This window comes from Taudactylus pleione, unplaced genomic scaffold, assembly GCF_031769625.1.
Source record: "Taudactylus pleione unplaced genomic scaffold, aTauple2 ptg000478l, whole genome shotgun sequence".
NCBI lineage: Eukaryota > Metazoa > Chordata > Amphibia > Anura > Myobatrachidae > Taudactylus > Taudactylus pleione.
This window is the reverse complement of record NW_028284880.1, coordinates 4,406,629-4,426,371: the sequence shown is the minus strand read 5'-3', so window position 1 is coordinate 4,426,371 and position 19,743 is coordinate 4,406,629. Positions and strand designations below refer to the sequence as shown.

Genomic DNA, 19,743 nt, shown 5'->3' with positions numbered 1-19,743 from the left:
CCGTAATACCCCACATGCTGGTACTTGTGGTTACCCAAATACCAGTATACGGGGGAGGCTTGCTGGGACCTGTAGTTTTACTGCAAAAGACAATATTTTTAACTCTTTCAATTACACTACACTATCAACCCAGCACCCACAGCTCCAGGGGTGTCGGAGATCACCCCGGGCTATCAGCCCAGGCCTGGGAGGAGCCCTGGAGATAGAAAGAACCCGTTTATTGGGGAGGTCCCCAGGGATCCCTCGCCTGGGCCGGGGGACCCAGTGAAAGGGTTCCCCTAGCTGTGGCATTACTCCCCCACTAGAAAGAGTTTGGTGCTGGTTTTGGATAATACAGGGGACCTCTATGCATTTTTTTTTCCTGCATTTCCATAACTGGGACCGGCTCAGAGCTGGTTACACTAAATACATTGGACCCCTATGTTTTTTGTCTCCTGTATTTTGACAACCAGGGCTGGCTCTAAAAACCCCAGTGCTAGTTGTGCTAATGTTTGGCCCCTGTATTTTGCACAACCAGTACTGGGTCTCCAAAGCCTGGGGCTGGTTGAGCATTGGGAAGGGGGTGCATGTTTTTTTTTTACACTTTGTCATTTTTTTTTTTACACAGATGCATGCATCAAGGATCTCCCTGATCATGCACGATAGATCTTACGTCACATCGTTCAGCTTTTGCTGCACATGTGTCCTGGAGTGTTGGGGAGAGTTCAAGGTAAATTGCTCACAATATTGCATCGTTGAGCACATCGTTTTGTGTAGTAGGCACCTTAACTGTGAGCTTGTGGGCCACAGGGACCAGTAGCATCACTGTTGACAACACACGTTGACCCTTGGAAATTTGGAAGCAATTGCATTTGGTCCTTTGCATTCTCATTAATATTGGTTTGATATGTGCAATATAAACCTATGCATATTTCCCAAATGTCCCGATTTAGACTGGACAATTCCCATATAAGGGCTTTGACCCACTGTCCCACCTGCTGAGATGCCTGTGTCGGGGAGGGAAGATATATCCCAATTCCCTACTGGTCTGGTATTGGTGCACTTAGCAGTGATTGGGGGTTTGGGTGGTGGTGACTAAGGGGCAAGCTAGAGCTTCACAAACTCTAGGTATGCCCCCATGGTGTGGCCACCACTCCATCACAACCTAGCCAAAACCCCTATCCTGATTCATGCATCTGAAATGTTGTGAGGGATGACTATATGATTGTATGGATGCGATCATTGATTGGTGTACAGCACAGGGCTATTACCAGTGTAGCTTGCCTGTGCTCAGAAAATGAAGGTACTGTACAGTACATTTGTTTGTTAAGAGTAATTTGTACACATTTTGCTACCAACTATGCACCAGCCCCATGTCTGCATGGGTGACCGTTTGACAGGTACCACAAGCTGGGAGCATACAGAAGCTAGTGGTAGAAGTAGGGGAGGGGACTTTTCATAGAGGAACTGTACAATCAGTCTCCCCATGGGATGAGAATTAGCTTCTGGCAGCTCCCAACTTCAGTTTTTGGTGTAGAGAATACTAAATGTGCTACTTGGATTAGAGGGTCATAACGAGGAGCAGACAGTCGAAAACGGACAATCCCCTTAAGCGTTATAATGCACATATATCCCGCACCAGCTGGGAAAATAATGTTAAAATCAGTAAAGTAATGCAATACCTTGGCAGATCTGGCTTCTGTGTGGAAGGGTCTTTCTGAAGCCAACTTTCATACAAGGACATTCCCTCAAAGCCGTCATCTGGACTGGCTATCTGCAAGGGACAAAGCCAAGGACACAAGTTATTGAACAATATCCTAGAAAAAGAACTCGGACTCATGTTAACAAGATATAAAACTTTGCTAAAAATTTTACCCCTTATAAGTTACAATATGGTCTAGTACCTTCTGGAGCATTCCAGAATAGCACAAGCCATTATTTCAGGACTTGTCAATACCTATAAACAATGAAATATAATGGCATCTGTTGTACAAATATTAAACGCTATTAAATATACAGATATATTATAAATTACAATACAATTAACATTTACAACATAAATAATACATACACTTCTATATATATTTTTTACTACTTTAAATATTTATTCTCCTTCAGGATGTTCCTCATACTGTGAGGGGTATTCAATATGAAACGTAAACTTCGCTGTCGAAGTTTACGTTTCATATCGGAGATTTTACCTGGGATAAAGTATCGGGCACGCGCCTGCTTATCCCAGTATTCAATATGAAGCCTACGAAAACGGGAGCCTGCGAAGTGGGATTTGCGTTAAATTACCTGCAAATGAAAGTCAGGGATTTAAATAGCTGCGGCAGGTGTTTTTTTCCCGACATTGAAGAAGTGATGCAGAAGAGCACTTAGGGTTTTTTTTTCGTTTTTTTAAGTGGTCCCATCAAATTTGGGGTACATGAAAATAGGTACTAGCATATTTTTATGTCCCTAAAGTAATTTTTTACAAATTCTGCAACTGTGCACCTGCCGCTAATAATCTATTCTAGACTACACCTGCCGCATATTTGCAGAATAGCCCTGAACCTATTTCCCTATTGTTAAACAATTTTTTCCCATTTTTTTTTCACCCCAATTCTTAAATTAAATAGGGACACCCCAAAAAAAAATTTAAAAAACTTTTTTTGACACAGTTATTTTTAAAATGTCATTCCCAGGGTGCAGGCTATTTTTTTTAAGCCTGCACCCCTAAACCCCAATTCTGCACTTTTTTTCGCCACCTATGCAGTGGTGAAAAGTTATCCCCGTTTTTTTTCAAAGACTTTTCGAACCTGCAAAAAGTCTTTGAAACTGAATACAGTGTAAAACTAAAACCTGCGATAATGACGTCATAGGTGCAATATTAACGCAAAAAACGCACTTATCGCTCCATATTGAATTCCCCTATGTATATGGTATTGCAGAGTAATTCATGTATCAGATTTTTATATATGAATTACCTAAGCAAAAATTTGTAATAAATTATTTGCACACATACACACTATATATATTTTTTTCCTCTTTACATATACTTATATATACTTATATTAGCTGGTATGGCTAATATGTCAAATAAAGATGTAATGTTGCTTTTGCGAATCAGCTGCTGCTTAATACCACCCGATAATCACCTTCACCAGTAAGTCCAGTCTTTAGAAAATATTTTTTTTTTTCACAGCATATCGGAGACTTTTACCGGTCAACTTCCAAACCCCATACAGATATGCCTGTAGACTCTCCACCTCTCTCTGGGCTTCTGCCTCCTCTTCCAGTGTCAGCAGTTGTTTCTGGATTAATGCGAAGGTTTTGCGGTTTGTTGTCCAGGTATTTACTAGTGCTGCCAATAAGTATAACTAAAGTCCACAGAAAACTACCGAGGATTAACAGGACATCCAAGTTCCTCCTTACAGTGCGTATAAATGCAGCCCACACGAAGCTGGGATCCTGTGGCGGCTCACTGTTTCTGTTCATTACAGCTTTTATTTTCTTTTAATAAAGCAGCCTTTGTGGTAAGTAGGATCAAAGTTATATTTTGGTTTGAAAGAATTCGGAGTTCTGTCTGTTTCTCCGTTATTGGAAAGAATATTTTTTTAAAACTCTTTTGTCATACCCTGTTCTCTTCTTTAGTGACGTTGTGGCTACTCAGGTTGACAATCTTAAGTTTTTCCTGAATTCTGAACTTCATTTTGTACAAATAGGTTATATTTTTTTAGACATCTTTCCCGTTTACGCTTAAAGGAGGTAGAGATTTTTAAGGTTTCGACCTCTCCTCCTGTTCCTTTCTAAAAAAAGCCTCCTGATTAAAAAGGTAAAAATCTATTTCTTAGAGGTATGGGGGAAAAAATCCATCTAATTTTATTCTTCCATACACCTCCTTCTAGGGGGTAAATTCACCAAGAATCGAGTTTGGTCGAGATTGCAATATCGGGTGTGTTTATGCATTTTTTTTCAACTCGCAAAATTACTGAAGACAAACTCGGGTGAGATTTCTAATTTTTCACTGAAAAACTCGGATGAGATTGCAAGCTAGAATAAACTCACCATGGCCATAGTAATAGGCCCAGTCCCATATTCCGTTTGAAAACAGATATACAGTATGTGCTAATTTCTCAATAATCACTTAAGGGTCGGGCTTCCAACAGTAGGCTAGCGTTTGCCTCCTTAGAAGTCCCAATTACACTTAGCACACCCTCAGGTCATATCTGTTTTTGTTTTTAGCACCTGCTTTCTTGGTGGCCTGTTGTGTTAAATTATGAGCCTTTTTTCTTTTCGTAATTTAGTTATATATTGGGTACGAGTTTGACCTGATGAATCCCTAGAGGGAAGTCCAAAAGAAAAAAGTAAATTGGCAACCTAGCTTATCACCCGAACATAATTTCATATGGGGAGTACCCAGCGGATTCATTCCTGGTACAGTTGTGTGCATGTATAAGACGGCACATTCCAGGCTTGCCGACATTTAGCTCCCTCCGTCCGGGAGGGAGCTGTCGGGCTTACAGGGTTTAGGGCGTGATGCGGACAAAGGGGGCGGGGCCTGGCACTTGACACTGCATTGGGGGCGGAGCATGGGGCGTGACATCGCGTTCGCGTCATCGTGGCTCCGCCCCCTCTTCACAGTGCCGTGATTAATGGCATTGTGCAGCCGGGGGCGGAGCCACGATGACGCAATTCAGCGCGAATCGCGTCACCGGCCCCCCTGCTGCCTTTGTTTTTACTTAAAAGCGCGGGGGGGTGCGGACACTTCGCCGGGGCCGGGAGGATTGCCTGCCTTCCCGGGAGGTCAGGAGCGGCACCCGACCAAATCGGGAGGGTAGGCAAGTATGGCACATTCTCCTACTCCATTGGGTCTTTCAAATGGGATCCAAGGTGCCCATTATATGAAGCAGGATTTGATTAAACCGCTTGGGCTGGGGATTTCACTGAGGGTGGTAAGGGGTTGCTCAGGATTTCTTAATCCCATAGCACAAACAGTTATCTGATTATTAGTATAATGGGGCACCGTAGTGAACAAATCCGTAGTGAACAAAGAAATATTCCCAGAGAGTCCTAGTCACGGTTATAGCCCTCTGATCAGAAGTGACATAAGCCCCTCTACGTAATGGGTGAAATGATGCATTACCACCAGAATGTTGCACTCATTTCCTGGTGAGGTCTCTAATGATAAAAAAAAAAAAAATAGATACATACTAAGTCCATGGGACGATTACTAGTTAGTGTGACCCAAAAGGCGGACCTGGTGGGGAGAGTCTTTCTTAAAACACATTTGCCACATGTTTTACAGTACTGTTTAATTTCCCTTTCCATTAGCTGCCAATAAAATCGTCATTTACCAATCCCAATTCTTTCTTTTGCTACATGACCATTCTGATCATGTAGTGCATTCAAAATAGATTTATAGGATTGTGGGATTACGAGCTGAAATTTGGTCTTCCCATTGAGTTTAACCACTTGACGATAGAATATCCCATTTTTCAGGATTAATTGTTTTACTTGTCTCATCATTATTTTTAATGAATGTGTTAAAAATTTCACATCATAGACAGCATGTTCAGTTTCAAGGTATGGACCTAAAGGGAAAAGGCAGGATAATAATAATAATAATTTTAATAATAATAATTTTATTTATATAGCGCTTTTCTCCTAAAGGACTCAAAGTGCTTTACATTTACAGTACAAAATACAAAACAAGCTTAAACAAGGGACATTAGTGAAATGCTTGGGTGAATAGGTGAGTCTTGAGTCTATTTTTGAAGGATTCTAGAGTGGCGGCCTCTCGAACTGTGCAGGGAAGTGAGTTCCATAAGGTTGGAGCCACAAAACTGAAAGCTCGACCCCCAGACGAATTCCGTGAGATTCTAGGTACTGTTAATAGTCCTTCGTCAACGGATCGCAGTAATCGAGTGGGACAGTAGGGAATCAGAAGCTGCTTCAGGTACCCTGGGCCATGGTCATGAAGGGCTTTGTAAGTTATTAATCCAATCTTGAAAGCAATTCGCCATCTGACAGGCAGCCAGTGAAGGGAGTAGAGAATGGGTGTTATGTGGCTGGAACGGGGCTGGTTGGTTAATAGCCTGGCAGCTGCATTTTATACCATCTGCAAGCGGTGTAATTCTTTTGCTGGGAGACCGAGGTAGAGGGTGTTGCAGTAGTCTAGGCGTGATGATATAAATGCATGTATGACTTTAGGCAGATCTTCTGAGGGAATTAAGTGCTTGATTCTGGCTATGTTCCTCAGATGAAAGAATGAGGATTTGATTGTGGCTGATACCTGATGTTTAAGTGTCAAGCCACTATCCAGGACAACACCAAGATTCCGCACATGTTTAGTGTTTTGTAATTCTGAACCCCCAAGCGTAAGTCCTGTTGGTTGGCTATGCTGTAGCCCTGTCCTGTGACCTATCATAAGAACCTCTGTTTTATCAGGGTTCAGTCGCAGCCAACTGGCACTCATCCACTCCTGAAGCTCAGCTAGGCAGCCATTTAGGGTTGTTATTGGGTCATTTGTACCTGGAGCAAAGGACAGGTACAGTTGTGTATCATCTGCATAGCAGTGGTAAACCAGGCCATGACGTCTGATTATTTCACCCAGTGGCAGCATGTATACTGCAAAAAGCATGGGAGATAGTATAGAACCCTGTGGGACACCGCATGGAAGTGACACTGGTGATGAAGAGTTTACTCCAGAAGAAACTCTCTGTGACCTGCCAGTGAGAAATGATTTGAACCATCTAAGGACTGTGCCATCCAGTCCACAGAAATTTTTCAGGCGCTCAATTAGAATCCCATGGTCCACAGTATCAAATGCTGCTGAGAGATCCAGAAGGATTAAGATTGAACAATCACCTCTGTCTCTTGCCATCAGAAGATCATTAAGCACACATACCAGGGCTGTTTCAGTGCTATGTCTTCTCCTGAATCCTGACTGGAATGGATCATAAATATCATGGGTAGACAGGTGGGTTTCGAGTTGCATTGCCACCACTTTCTCAATGACCTTTCCTAGAAAAGGAAGGTTTGATACTGGTCTATAGTTGGTCATGCAGTCGGGGTCTAAATTAGGTTTTTTAAGAAGTGGTCTAACAATTGCTTCCTTTAGTGGTTCTGGAAAAATGGCTGTTTGCAAAGAGCATTGAACTATTTTTGCAATTACAGGGCCAATAATGTCTATACACCCTATGAGAAGCTTGGTTGAGGCAGGGTCCAGATCACAGGTGGTGGGTCGCAATATTTTGATAATTTTAGCAATGTCTTTTGCATCCATTATGTCAAAGCTGTTCCAGGGAGACTGATGGCTTACCTTGGCAGGCTTGGTAGTTTGGCACTCCTTTGATGGCATTGTGGGGATTCCAGCCCGGATGGAGGATACTTTATCTGCAAAGAATTTTGCAAACTCATTGCATCTTGACTGGGAGAGGGTTTCATCATGCTGCAGGCATGCTGGTTTGCAAAGCATCTCCACTGTACGGAAAAGCTGAGCCGGCCTATTGTTTGCTGCCTTGATCTCATTTGAAAGGAACTCTGTTTTCTTACGGGTGATTGTTGATTGATATTCTCTTATATGTTTGATTAGTGTTAACTTATCCTCTACCAGGTTCGTCTTCCTCCATCGTCTTTCAAGTCTACGCCCCCTTTTCTTGAGTTCACTAACACTATTGTCAAACCAAGGGGCTTGACGGTGTGGTATGAGGGGTCGTATACGCACAGGGGCAATTATATCCATTGCAGCTGTCACATCCCTGTTATAGTAATGGACAAGAGAACAAGGATCTTCACAGGCCCCCATTACCGCAGAAAGATCCAGGTTTGCTGCAAGAGCCTGGGGAGTCATGCCCCTCCTTGGATGATACCTTGTCAACTCCATGGGTAAAGTTCTATTTTGAGGGGTTACAACTGAGAAGTGAATTGAGTGTTGGTCTGACCACGTGACTGGGTTTATATTTAGGTCAGAGACATCTAATCCAATCTGGAAGACAAGATCAAGAGTGTGACCACTTATATGAGTAGCCGAAGGGATGACTTGTGTGAGGCCCAGAGCATTCATTGTGCACAGGAGATCTTGGCCAAGGTGTGAGAGCTCATCATCAACCCATGCATTGAAATCCCCTAGGATCAGCCATCTTTGATGCTCCAGAACTAGTCCAGCAACAATATCTGCAAATTCTTGTAGAAATATCTTTCCATCTCCAGGGGGGCGGTAAATGAGAAGTACTCTGAATCCTAATTCTGTAGAACTCCGAGCAACGATGCACTCAAATGAGTGAGTCATTTCCATTGGGTGGACCCTAAGTTTAAGTGCTTTTCTAAAGCAGATGGCCACTCCCCCTCCCCTGCGGTTAAGTCTTGGGTTGTGAATGACAGAATAATTTGTTGGAACTGCAGCTTCCAAGATAGGATCACTTATCTGATCCTTTCTGATTTGATCTTTGCTCCGTTTTGGTAATTCCCCCAGTTCCAATTGGCTTAGCCAGGAATAGGCAAGTGGCAGAGCTTTATCAGAAGCTCCAAGAGCACGGATACATCCTGTTTTTCTGCAACCAGTCCATGTACAATAAAAGTCAAGTTTTTTATGGTAGTCGCCGGACGTTAATCCAGTCTAACTTATCTTGTTCACTTTCAGTTCTGGTTGAAGAGTCTGTATCTATGTTGTTGATCCCTGGTATTTAATTTAGAAATGATATACACATAAAGCAGTTAACCACCTATGCCATGTGGCATCTAATTTTACAGTGGTTTGTATGTAGGTCAGGGGAATGTTGTAAGTGGATACCTCAAAAGTTACTCCATAAAAGGTACTAGTGGAATCTTTTTGCCACTGCACACTTAAGTGCTAAGAACGATAATTTGTGGACAGGATGTCTCCTCTCACTATTGGATAGTCCTCGGCTTACGTAAGATACTTGTAACTGATCCATTGCTAAACACCAATCACTAAGGGCTTTGAAAAGGTGAGTATTGGTCCCAATAATCACTGACACCTCGTCCTTTTAACCTGATGATTCTGAGCACTCTAGAGCAAGCCTGGGAAATTGTTATGATAATCCAGTGGCTCTACTGGGAAATTCAATGTCCACTATTATATAGCCAAGATAGGGTTATTTATGTTCACCTAGTCCCCAGATTATAAATCCTTCCAGGGGCACAATTGGGGCACCAGAGAGATGCTGTGGATACCACTGCTCAAATACGATGGACACCTGCGACCCAGTGTCCAATGCAAAGATGTCCATTTAAATTAGCTATCACCAGTGGAGCAGGGCCTAACAATCCATCAGGGATGGAACTATTCCACAGTGCACTCCCCATTGAATCTACCTCTACTGCTCGGGAGCCGGTGAGGGGTTCGGTTCACAGGTCTCTCCCCATCGTTTCCCTGATTTGGATAATTATTCAATTAGGACTTGAACCCAGTCTAGTCTAATTCCAGCTTAAAGGACATTCTATGGCTCTATGTCCCAGTCGCCCACACCTAAAGCACCCGCTCATAGCTGCATTGTCACCCCTCCCAGTAATTCCTGTTACTAGCAAATCCTCTTATTAGTAAATGGAGCCCTCCTATGGGTTCCGGGTTCGTTATATATAAAGCAATACGCTTTATATTCTTATTTTGCGCTCCATCAGCTTAATTAGGCAATCCTCAGTTGATGTTACAATTTCAGTGGAGGGTACAACCATCTTTAATTCTTTCTGGCTTTTCTCACCTTTGGCTATTATAGCTTCTTCCTGTGTTATCCATTTTATTAGCTCATTGAGGGGCCTATTCATCATAACTTAAAATTCGATGGAGATACTTAGGTTTAGAACTCGCATGGAGTTCTACCTAATTACCGAAGGAATTCATCATTCCTCCTCTCCATAACTATCTATTTCGAAAAGCTGTCATTTTTGCGATGACAGCTTTTTGGGAAATAGATAGTTTTCCCTCACTACTCTACCTTACCGCAGCTGGAATCTGTGCTGCGCATGCACTGTTATATTCGTAAAACCAGCGCATGCGCAGCACTACCTACAGCTGTGGTAATTTTTTGTGTCCCCCCCAAGAACCCTTCTGCATACCTCCCCCCATGTCCCGCACATACCTGCCCGCTCCAATGCCTCTGGCTCCGGTGTCTGCTCTGACACATGTTCTCCTAGCAGACCACAGTACAGTTTAGAAAGAGAAAATAAAATAAAATTATTTTTTCTAAACTTTATTGTGTTCTGCTGGGAGAACACAGTATCCGAGCAGATACCGGAGCCAGAGGAGGGACCGCAGGAAGACGCCGGGGGACCTGCACACGCTGACACAGGTAAGTGTCACCTACTATTTGCCACCTCACAGTGGCATATAGTAACTCCATCAAATTCCGAAAATACATTAAAAAAAATTCGGAATTTGATGAATAGCATAATTTCCATATCCCCATACTAATGTACTAATGTATGGGTAGTGTGGAAATTAATGCAGGGGGATTTAACCAGGAGATATCGGTGATTAAGGAAAATGTCCTTAAAAACGTTATTTTAGTATTGATGAATAGGCCCCTGAGTGTAAGAGTTCCTGACAATGCTACGGTACACCATAAATGCTGAGCTACTGGATCAGTTGCTAATGCGCCTCTAATCAATTGCTTCATACTACTGCTATCAATATCCTCTTTGGATAACCTTCCCTTGTCTACTAGTTTATGAATCAGCTTGTCTAGACGATTACACATACTGGGACAATTTCTCCTCTGGTTTCTTAAACGTATGATTTAACCGGGCAACAAGGTCAACCACATCCTCCAAAGTCCCATATGCATACTCCTGGAAGTAGCCAGCCACTGTTGCATTTGACTCACTTTTGCGGGTTGCCTCAATAATACCCATAGTGGGTCCCCGTAAACTCTCCACAATGTACTGTTTTTTAATATGATCTGGGCAAGGCCATTCCTCAGATTTTTGCATGGCTGCCTCCTTTCATTCCTCATAGGGTTTTCCCCCGTAGGAACTGTGAGTATTCTTGAGAACATCCGTAACCTCCTGTAACTACCCTCATAATGCCAGCGCTCAAGTTGATGTACCACTTTATTACTTCTAGCTGATTCCCTAACGTCCCTTCAATGCCCTGGGAATTATCCTCACCACCTATAACCACGGAGGGAGCTCCGCTGGTCTGCGATTGGATGTCCCCTGCAAACATAGATTCAGTAGCTGCCTCACCCTTGTCATTGTCAGGCCATATAATCTTCCATCTACACTCTTAGCAGGCTTATCCCTTATTAATTAGGACTGCACATCTTTCTCTATTTTTCATTGACCATTTATTAACTATTTTGGGCTGTGCCGCCCCATAGAGATAGAACATCTCCAATAAAATATCAGTGGTGTTTGTGAGAGTCCCACATAAAGCAAAACACTTGTTAGGGGCAACCCCCCTCCTTTATGCACCAGTCATAAACTTCCCCACTTGAAATTTGGGCCATATCTGCTAAGTGTGCTGAATCCTGTACCGGAGTATATATTACGGATCTCAAAACGGTTCCTCCAAAATGTAACCACCTCCAAGTTACAGTACTACGCAGTTTACTATGTGCCTTCCCCTAGGCTTAACTATAAAGTTACAATTTATGTTGGGCCTAGGTAAGCCCAACAATATAGGTTAGTAGTATACAGTCACTATAAGTGTGAAATTATAGGTGTGTAGTAGGGGTGTATTTAGGGGTCCGAGCAGGGCTGCCATCAGAAGTTGTGGGGCCCGGGACACTCAAAATAGGCAGGGCCCACCCCTTCCCATACATTACAAAAACCGTGAGGCGGAGAAGGGCGCGGGCTGCAGCCGATGGCAGGTACGGCTAGTACACCCTCCTTACACCATGTATATAGAAATGCAGCATGTTCCTGGTTTGCTGCTGCTAGATGCCAATGTTATGTCCCCAAACAGATAAATAAAACCACATTTTATTTATATATACACCCATATATATATATATATATATATATATACACATATATATATATATACACACACACACTATATATATATTATACACACACACACACACTATATATATATATATATATATATATATATATATATATACACACACACATACATATATACACTATATACACACACATACATATATATATATATATTATATATTTATAGATATATATATATATACATATATATATATATATACACACACACACACTTTATATATACATACACTATATACACACATACACACACACACTATATATATACATATATATATATATATATATATATATACATACACACTGTATACACACACTATATATATATATATATATATATATATATATATATATATATATATAGTGTATACACACATATATATTTACACATTTTTTTTATTAATTCTATATAGCCTATGTGACTAATCTGACGTTTCCAGCCCCCTTCTGCCTCACTGCATACTGCACACAGTGTTGGTCCAGCCTGTCCCCTTCTTCCCCAGCAGGCAGCATATGAATTAACTTACCTTTAATTCCAGGTTAGGTCCAGGCTTCTGCTCCATGGTTGTCTAGAAGGGTGCTGCGGCTCCTCTGTCCTCTCTCTCCATCCTTTAGTGGCGCGTTGACGTCATGACGCGCGCCGGATAATAAACTTTATTGATCCTGCGGACAGTCACAGGTCAGGTACCGCTTACATGCTGGGCGAGGCAGTAGCGGTGGGGGGTCCCCATTCATTTGCGGTGGGCGGGCATCAGACAGGAGGCCCCTTTGCCTTGCTCAAGCAATAGCGGCGGGTGGGTGGTAGGAGCTGGCCGGGCCCCACTTGTTTGGCGGAGTGCCCGGGCCCGGTACAGTAGTCCCGACAGTCCCCCCCTGATGGCGGCCCTGGGTCCGAGCGCCCCTGGTAAAGTAAGGGACTGGTGCCCCCCCCCATACCAAATTTATGGAAAAACAAAAAAAATGGACAGTTGCTTCCTTTCTCAGCACATATGATACATACAGACAGACAGATAGGATAAAAGAGTCGGACACTCACTCCCTAGCTGAATACCAGCATGCCCGGGTGCCTTGTCAGGTCAGTTCTTATTTAGAAAGGGTCAGTGGAGCATTTGCTGAGTTCCAATAAGGGCTCAGCATACTTCCTGGTACTCTGCCTCCTTGCACTGAGGCTGAACAGCTGTAAGGTCTGTGGGTCGTACCAATCGTGCTCTGCGGCCGCACTCATGACCCAGGGTCTCTCCCCCTTCAGCAGCAGCAGCAGCACACCTCTTCGGATGCGATCAGTAATGAAGATCCCCTGTGCCTCTTCCCCCCTTATACGGCTCTGCCTGACCTCCTTTATAGTACACTGCTGCAGCCGTGCGCTGTGTCACAGAGTCCAGGCAGCCACGTGAATCATGTTCCCACTATCAGCTCGGCGCTGTCCTGATTGGCTGGAGAGGCTCCATCACGCGAAGGGGGCGGTCCTGCTGGTGATAACCTGGAAGCACAGGCGCTACTCCGAAAGTAACTCTCCAGGAGACTTCAGTAGAGGGAGGACACTGCCTAGGGGTGGTCGCACTCAGAGGCATATCTACTCCATGGCTGCGAGTGGCAGCGCACTGCCCCCCTTTGGTCGATGCCCATGGCGAATGCCATCCTGGCCAATGGGTAGATACAGCCCTGACGTGTAGCATGACATAGGGTCACATAACGAATACACATTTTACCACGATAAACCGGTTATTCTTTTCTCCGAGTGTTCCAGAGTTCTTCACCTGCAGATAACTGACACACTCAAATATAGTCAAATAGATGTAATACGTTTACACATAAGCTTTACATGTGATATACAGTCAGGTGCATAAATATTGCGACATTGACAGAATTTTCATATTGTGGCCTCTATTCACCACCACAATGGCTTTGAAATGAAACAAACAAGATGTGCTTTAACTGCAGACTTTCAGATTTAATTTGAGGGTAATTACATCCAAATCAGGTGAACTGTGTAGGAATTACAATGGTTTCTATATGTGCCTCCCACTTTTTAAGGGGCCAAAAGTAATGGGACTATCCACTCAAAAGCTATTTCATGGACAGGTGTGGGCTATTCCCTCGTTATTTCATTATCAATTAAGCAGGTAAAAGGTCTGGAGTTGATTCTAGGTGTGACATTTGCATTTGGAATAAGTTGCTGTCGACTCTCAATATGAGATCCAAAGAGCTGTCACTATCAGTGGAGCAAGCCATCCTTAGGCTGAAAAATCAAAACAAACCCATCAGAGAGATAGCAAAAACATTAGGTGTGGCCAAATCAACTGTTTACATTCTTAAAAAGAAAGAATGCACCGGAGAGCTCAGCAACACCAAAAGACCCGGAAGACCACGGAAAACAACTGTGGTGGATGACAGAAGAATTATTTCCCTGGTGAAGAAAAGCCTCTTCACAACAGTTGGCCAAATCAAGAACACTCTCCAGGAGGTAGGTGTATATGTGTCAAAGTCAACAATCAAGAGGAGACTTCACAAGAGTGAATAAAGAGGGTTCACCACAAGATGTAAACCATTGGTGAGCCACAAAAACAGGAAGACCAGATTAGAGTTTGCCAAACAACATCTAAATAAGCCATTACAGTTCTGGAACAACATCCTAAGGACAGATGAGACAAAGATCAACTTGTACCAGAGTGATGGGAAGAGAAGAGTATGGAGAAGGAAAGAAACTGGTCATGATCCAAAACATACCACCTCATCAGTGAAGCATGGTGGTGGTAGTGTCATGGCGTGGGCATGTATGGCTGCCAATGGAACTGGTTCCCTTGTATTTATTGATGAGGTGACTGCTGACAAAAGCAGCAGAATGAATTCTGAAGTGTTTCGGGCAATATTATATGCTCATATTCAGTCAAATGCTTCAGAACTCATTGGACGGCGCTTCACAGTGCAGATGGACAATGACCCGAAGCATACTGCAAAAGCAACCAAAGAGGTTTTAAGGCTAAAAAGTGGAATGTTATGCAATGGCCAAGTCAATCCCCTGGGCTGAATCCGATTGAGCATGCATTTCACTTGATGAATACAAAACTGAAGGGAAAATGCCCCAAGAACAAGCAGGAACAGAAGACATTTGCAATAGAGGCCTGGCAGAGCACCACCAGGGATGAAACCCAGCGTCTGGTGATGTCTATGCATTCCAGACTTCAGGCTGTAATTGCCTGCAAAGGATTTGCAACAAAGTATTAAAAAGCACATCTTGTTTGTTTCATTTCAAAGCCATTGTGGTGGTGAATAGAGGCCAAAATTTGAAAATTCTGTCAATGTCCCAATATTTATACACCTGACTGTATATAGATTTTAACTGAACAACTTAAACAAACCCCTAAGATATGTATGTATAGAAAGAGTCCTTAATCTTGTGTCATAGCAAACTCTAATTGACATAGGAGTATTCATTAGCATACTGTACTGGATTATGTGCTGTGAGAGTCCGGCAAGTAGCTTTAAATTCTACTTTTGCAATTGTAGGAATAAATGTATACTTCGAGTATTCTGCAGATATCCTTTAGGCTCGAGAGGATTTGTTTTTGTTTTTATCTCCCTTTGTTTATATATGGTCACAATGCCACTTGTGATGCGTTTCCAGCCATGTTTTATCCTCTCGTGTTTTTTAGAGTTCTTGTAAATAGAATTATCTTTTTATAGTATTATAAACTTTGTATACAGTTAAATAATATTGAAGCTTTTACAGTACACAACTGTAGTTTCAGTCGCAAATCTAGATAAGCCTAAACCAGCTGTTTATGTGGCAGGTCTGCAGAGGTGACAGTCAGAGCTTTGAGTTGAGCTTGGTGCTGTTATAGGATACTGAGGCCCCTATTTACTACAATCCGCATTTAAAATGCGGTTGTAGTGTGATATTTTTGACTAAATTCCCATAATTTGGATGTACAGGGACAGAGCTTGCGATAGACATTAGACAGATGCTGGTTTACAGCGCAGCTGATCAGGGTCACGGGGCAGGACCCCCGGCGACTGGAGGAGAGGGCTCACCGATCAGCTTTTTCTTTTTTTAAACTATTAATTTTTTACAGCAATCAGCTTGTGGTCTATTTAGACCACAAAGCTGATCACGGGAGGCAGGCTCCTGGCTCTGCTCTGCCTATCAGGGCGAAGCATGAGTAATGGAACCCTGCTTAATGCCATCTTCAGATGGCATTATAGCAGTGCTGCCACCCTGTATTTTTTCACAATTCCCCCATAGTAAATTTATTCATTATTATGCGATCTGCTTACCAAACAGTTGCAAATTAAAGGGCTTGGAGTAATTTTTCACAAAAAGTGCTCCAAAAGCCCTTTAATACATTTCAGTGAATCAAAAATAATGTGAAAAAGGGTGTGAAAACACCAGTCTTCACATTATTTTAGTAAAAAATAGACAGAAAATAGAGCTTTGAAAGTCTTTAATAAGCTAACTGCAACTTATTACAATGTATTTTACTACTAATTATGACTACTTGAGATGTGTCTGTTGTAATTAGTAACTTTTGGTTCAATAAAGAAAAGCCTCAATGAGCAGGGTCCCAGGCTTGCTAAATAAGCAATATATAGTGAATGCAGAAGCCTCCCAGAAAATTAGGATTTCTATTATAAATAAGAGCTGTATATCCTGCTTTACTATAGGTAATATAACTCCGCCTATGGGTCAGTTATCACACTCCCCCCAAACTTCTGAGGTGCTGAATGTGTAATATGTTTTAAGTAGATGGCACTGTTATTTGCTTTGATAGGACACTCAATAGGTACATATGCCTTCTGGACTTCTAATTGTTGCTGCTGTTAATATATCTGGCTGCAATGTTCTACACCAGTGGTTCTCAAACTCGGTCCTCAGGACCCCACACAGTTCACTTTTTGCAGGTCACCCAGCAGGTGCACAGGTGTATTCATTACTCACTGACACATTTTAAAATATCTGCAGGTGCAGCTATTTCACTAGTAATTATGTGAGGAGACCTGCAAAACATGCACTGTTTGGGGTCCTGAGGATCGAGTTTGAGAACCTGTGTTCTACACTGTAGCTTATGGGCGTTGTGTGGGTTCAGTGCAAACAGTTACTCACAGCTGCTGGTGGGAGCTACTGCCGCTACCAGCCTATCACCACCTGATCCTGGCAGTTCTCTGCTTGTGGGATCGCAGCTTACACACAGTTACCGGGGCTCTTAATTATTGAGGACAACCCAGCATCCCCTCTGCTACTGCTTACTGGAGCTGCTGCTGTTCTAATTGCTACCAACAATCTCCTGATGCTGCTGCTGCAGTGACCACCTGATACTGCACTGCCCTGGAGCTAAGTGACCGCCATCCAGAGCTACCACTTCATGTGCCACCGGCTGCAACCCGCGGGCCACACACTTAGTCAGACTCCCGGACACTGCTGGAATGCACTCACCGCTCCTCTGCAAAGCAGCACCGGTAGGTCTGAGAAGTAAGCAACTGGAGAGGGGGACTGCAGCCTAAAGGTTGTGGTGTCGCTCTACCTTATATACTATGCGCTAGGTGTTGCGTGGACTCCCCCTCTTTTTTCCGCTCAAAGCTTGTGCCCACAGGCTTTCACCTCGCGCACCTACCTGCCAGTACCGTCTGGCACATTCCAGAATAGCATGTAACATACATAATACATCCACTCCTATATATATATTTTTTACTACTTTTAAATATTTATTCCCCCTCAGGATGGTGCACATATATGGTATTGCAGAGTAATTCATGTATCATACATGTTTGTGTCTCTTTCCATATGAATTACCTAACATTATGTATGTAAATATATATATATATTTTAATTTACATATACATATTAGCCATATGTCACTATGGCTACAAAGGAAAGAAAACAAAAATCAATCTTGAATTGCAGCTCTAACAATTCAATGTAAGTGTGAGCAAAGCGCCTTAGATAAAGATTGGTATCCAACTCTGGTATTAATTAATTCATTGATGGATTGTAGTGACTTCTTGAAACATGTTATTAGTACAGTTTATGATCCTATGTATGATAGTACACACCAATAATAAAGAACACCACTAAAAATTTATTTTTGGGTGGAGTTTAAGAAGATGGTACAGAAAATTAAAGCACACTCTCCTTAGTTGCACTATTTGCTGGACCAGCTGGGGTACCAATGTCTCTAATGTTTCACACTGGGATCCTCTCCAAGCTTATTTCATCTCCGTGGAGAGGCAGAGACGTTGTGGATATCCCTCCCTACTAAGCGCATATTCATGCCAATGGAACGTCCATGGGGAGGGTAACGACACCTGCTCTGCTTTATTGAAACAGGGTGATCAGTAGGAGGAAAGAGGAGACCAATGGGAACCCTCCCACATCCAACTAATTGCAATATTTAGTTTTCTCTAGCATTTCTGTTATCCTGCCATAGTCATATTTTTGAAAAGACATTTGCGGGATATCCCTCGAAAACACCCATTTATGGGTGATATCCGCATATTTCAAGTATCCCCTGGATGTGTTTCCCCATTTTCGATTGCACAAAGCCTTTATACAGTAGGTTTCTGTCAATGCTGCTATTTGTGAGTTTTTTACATAGAGTAAAAAAAAAACTAGAGTGAAAACTCTTATTTGGGGACACACTTGCTAATTATTTTTGCAAATATGTCCCCAAAGAAGATTTTTAGTTTTTCTTTTTTTGTCCTCAAAAAAATGATCCTCTTTAACCGTGGTTGGCACCACCAACACATATAGTTTTAAGATTTTTTTTTTTAGAAATCCCAATATATTTTTAGATTGCTGGCTAAATATATATTCTGGTTTCAGATTTAAGAAAAAAAAAAAAATTTTCTTGAGTAGATATGTCCTGTGCGGGATCTTCCTTCTTTTTGTACACGCAGAGAGAAATCGGAATCTTTGTTACTAATATCTTTTTTTTACGTCACATTTAAAACCAAAATAATAAAGTAAAAATATAAATCTAATTTATAAACAGGGCATATTTTTCAATACACTCACAGTACTGTGCAAATTTGCATCAGCTTTAAATGCGGCAATGGAAGCTCTAAAACTGTTCATTGATGGCTGATTTGGCTCTTTTAGAGTTGATAAAAAATAAATAAAAAAAATACAAAGAGAATAGAGGAGAGATTGCATTATATTCTGAACTCAGCGGCGTACAGAACCGGCACAGAATCCTTTTTTATGTGACTTCTTCCAATAAATCAGATGTATTTCACTGAGTAACCATGGCAGCGTGCAAGTGTTGAGCGGAAGATAAAAGTGAAGCCTTTCAGACATTGCCCCGCTGGACATGTCTTACATGTTAGCCAGAGAATAACTCCAGCAACCAAAGAATCCAATTTTAGTTCGGGGCCTGTGATGCTCCTATAAGCAGGAAATCAGATGCTGCAAAATCATCCGCCACATATAGTATGTAAACCATAGAAATTATAAATTAACCCTCAGACACCACTGACATTTGGAAGGAAAATATTTTATTTAATTTTTACCTTTTTAAAAAAAAAAAATACATTTTTTATTTTAAAAAGGTTTAAAAAATTAATCTCCTTTTTTTTTTCCTCCACTGGTGCGGCACACTATCGACCAATGAATCTACATCATACAGGACACTCGTTGTCCTGTTAATCTAAACTTATTGATTACATCAGGGATGGGGAACCTTTTTTCTGCCAAGGGCAATTTTGATATTTATAACATCAGTCTGGACCATACCGGACGCTGTGCCGGCGAATCGACTGTGTTGACACAGTATGTACCACATACAGACACGGGATGACAGG

The 19,743-nt window shown here is 42.1% G+C and overlaps 1 protein-coding gene across 1 annotated transcript in view; it reads right to left on the bottom strand.

Annotated features, from left to right (window-relative positions):
* The window catches only part of LOC148503038 (N-acetylated-alpha-linked acidic dipeptidase 2-like), a 206,321-nt gene that overhangs the window by 21,565 nt on the left and 165,013 nt on the right, over positions 1 to 19,743 (bottom strand). The window contains exon 15 of the mRNA XM_088449035.1: positions 1,662 to 1,753. Coding sequence (XP_088305161.1) covers positions 1,662 to 1,753 — 92 coding nt within the window. The remainder of the gene's footprint in view (positions 1 to 1,661; positions 1,754 to 19,743) is intronic.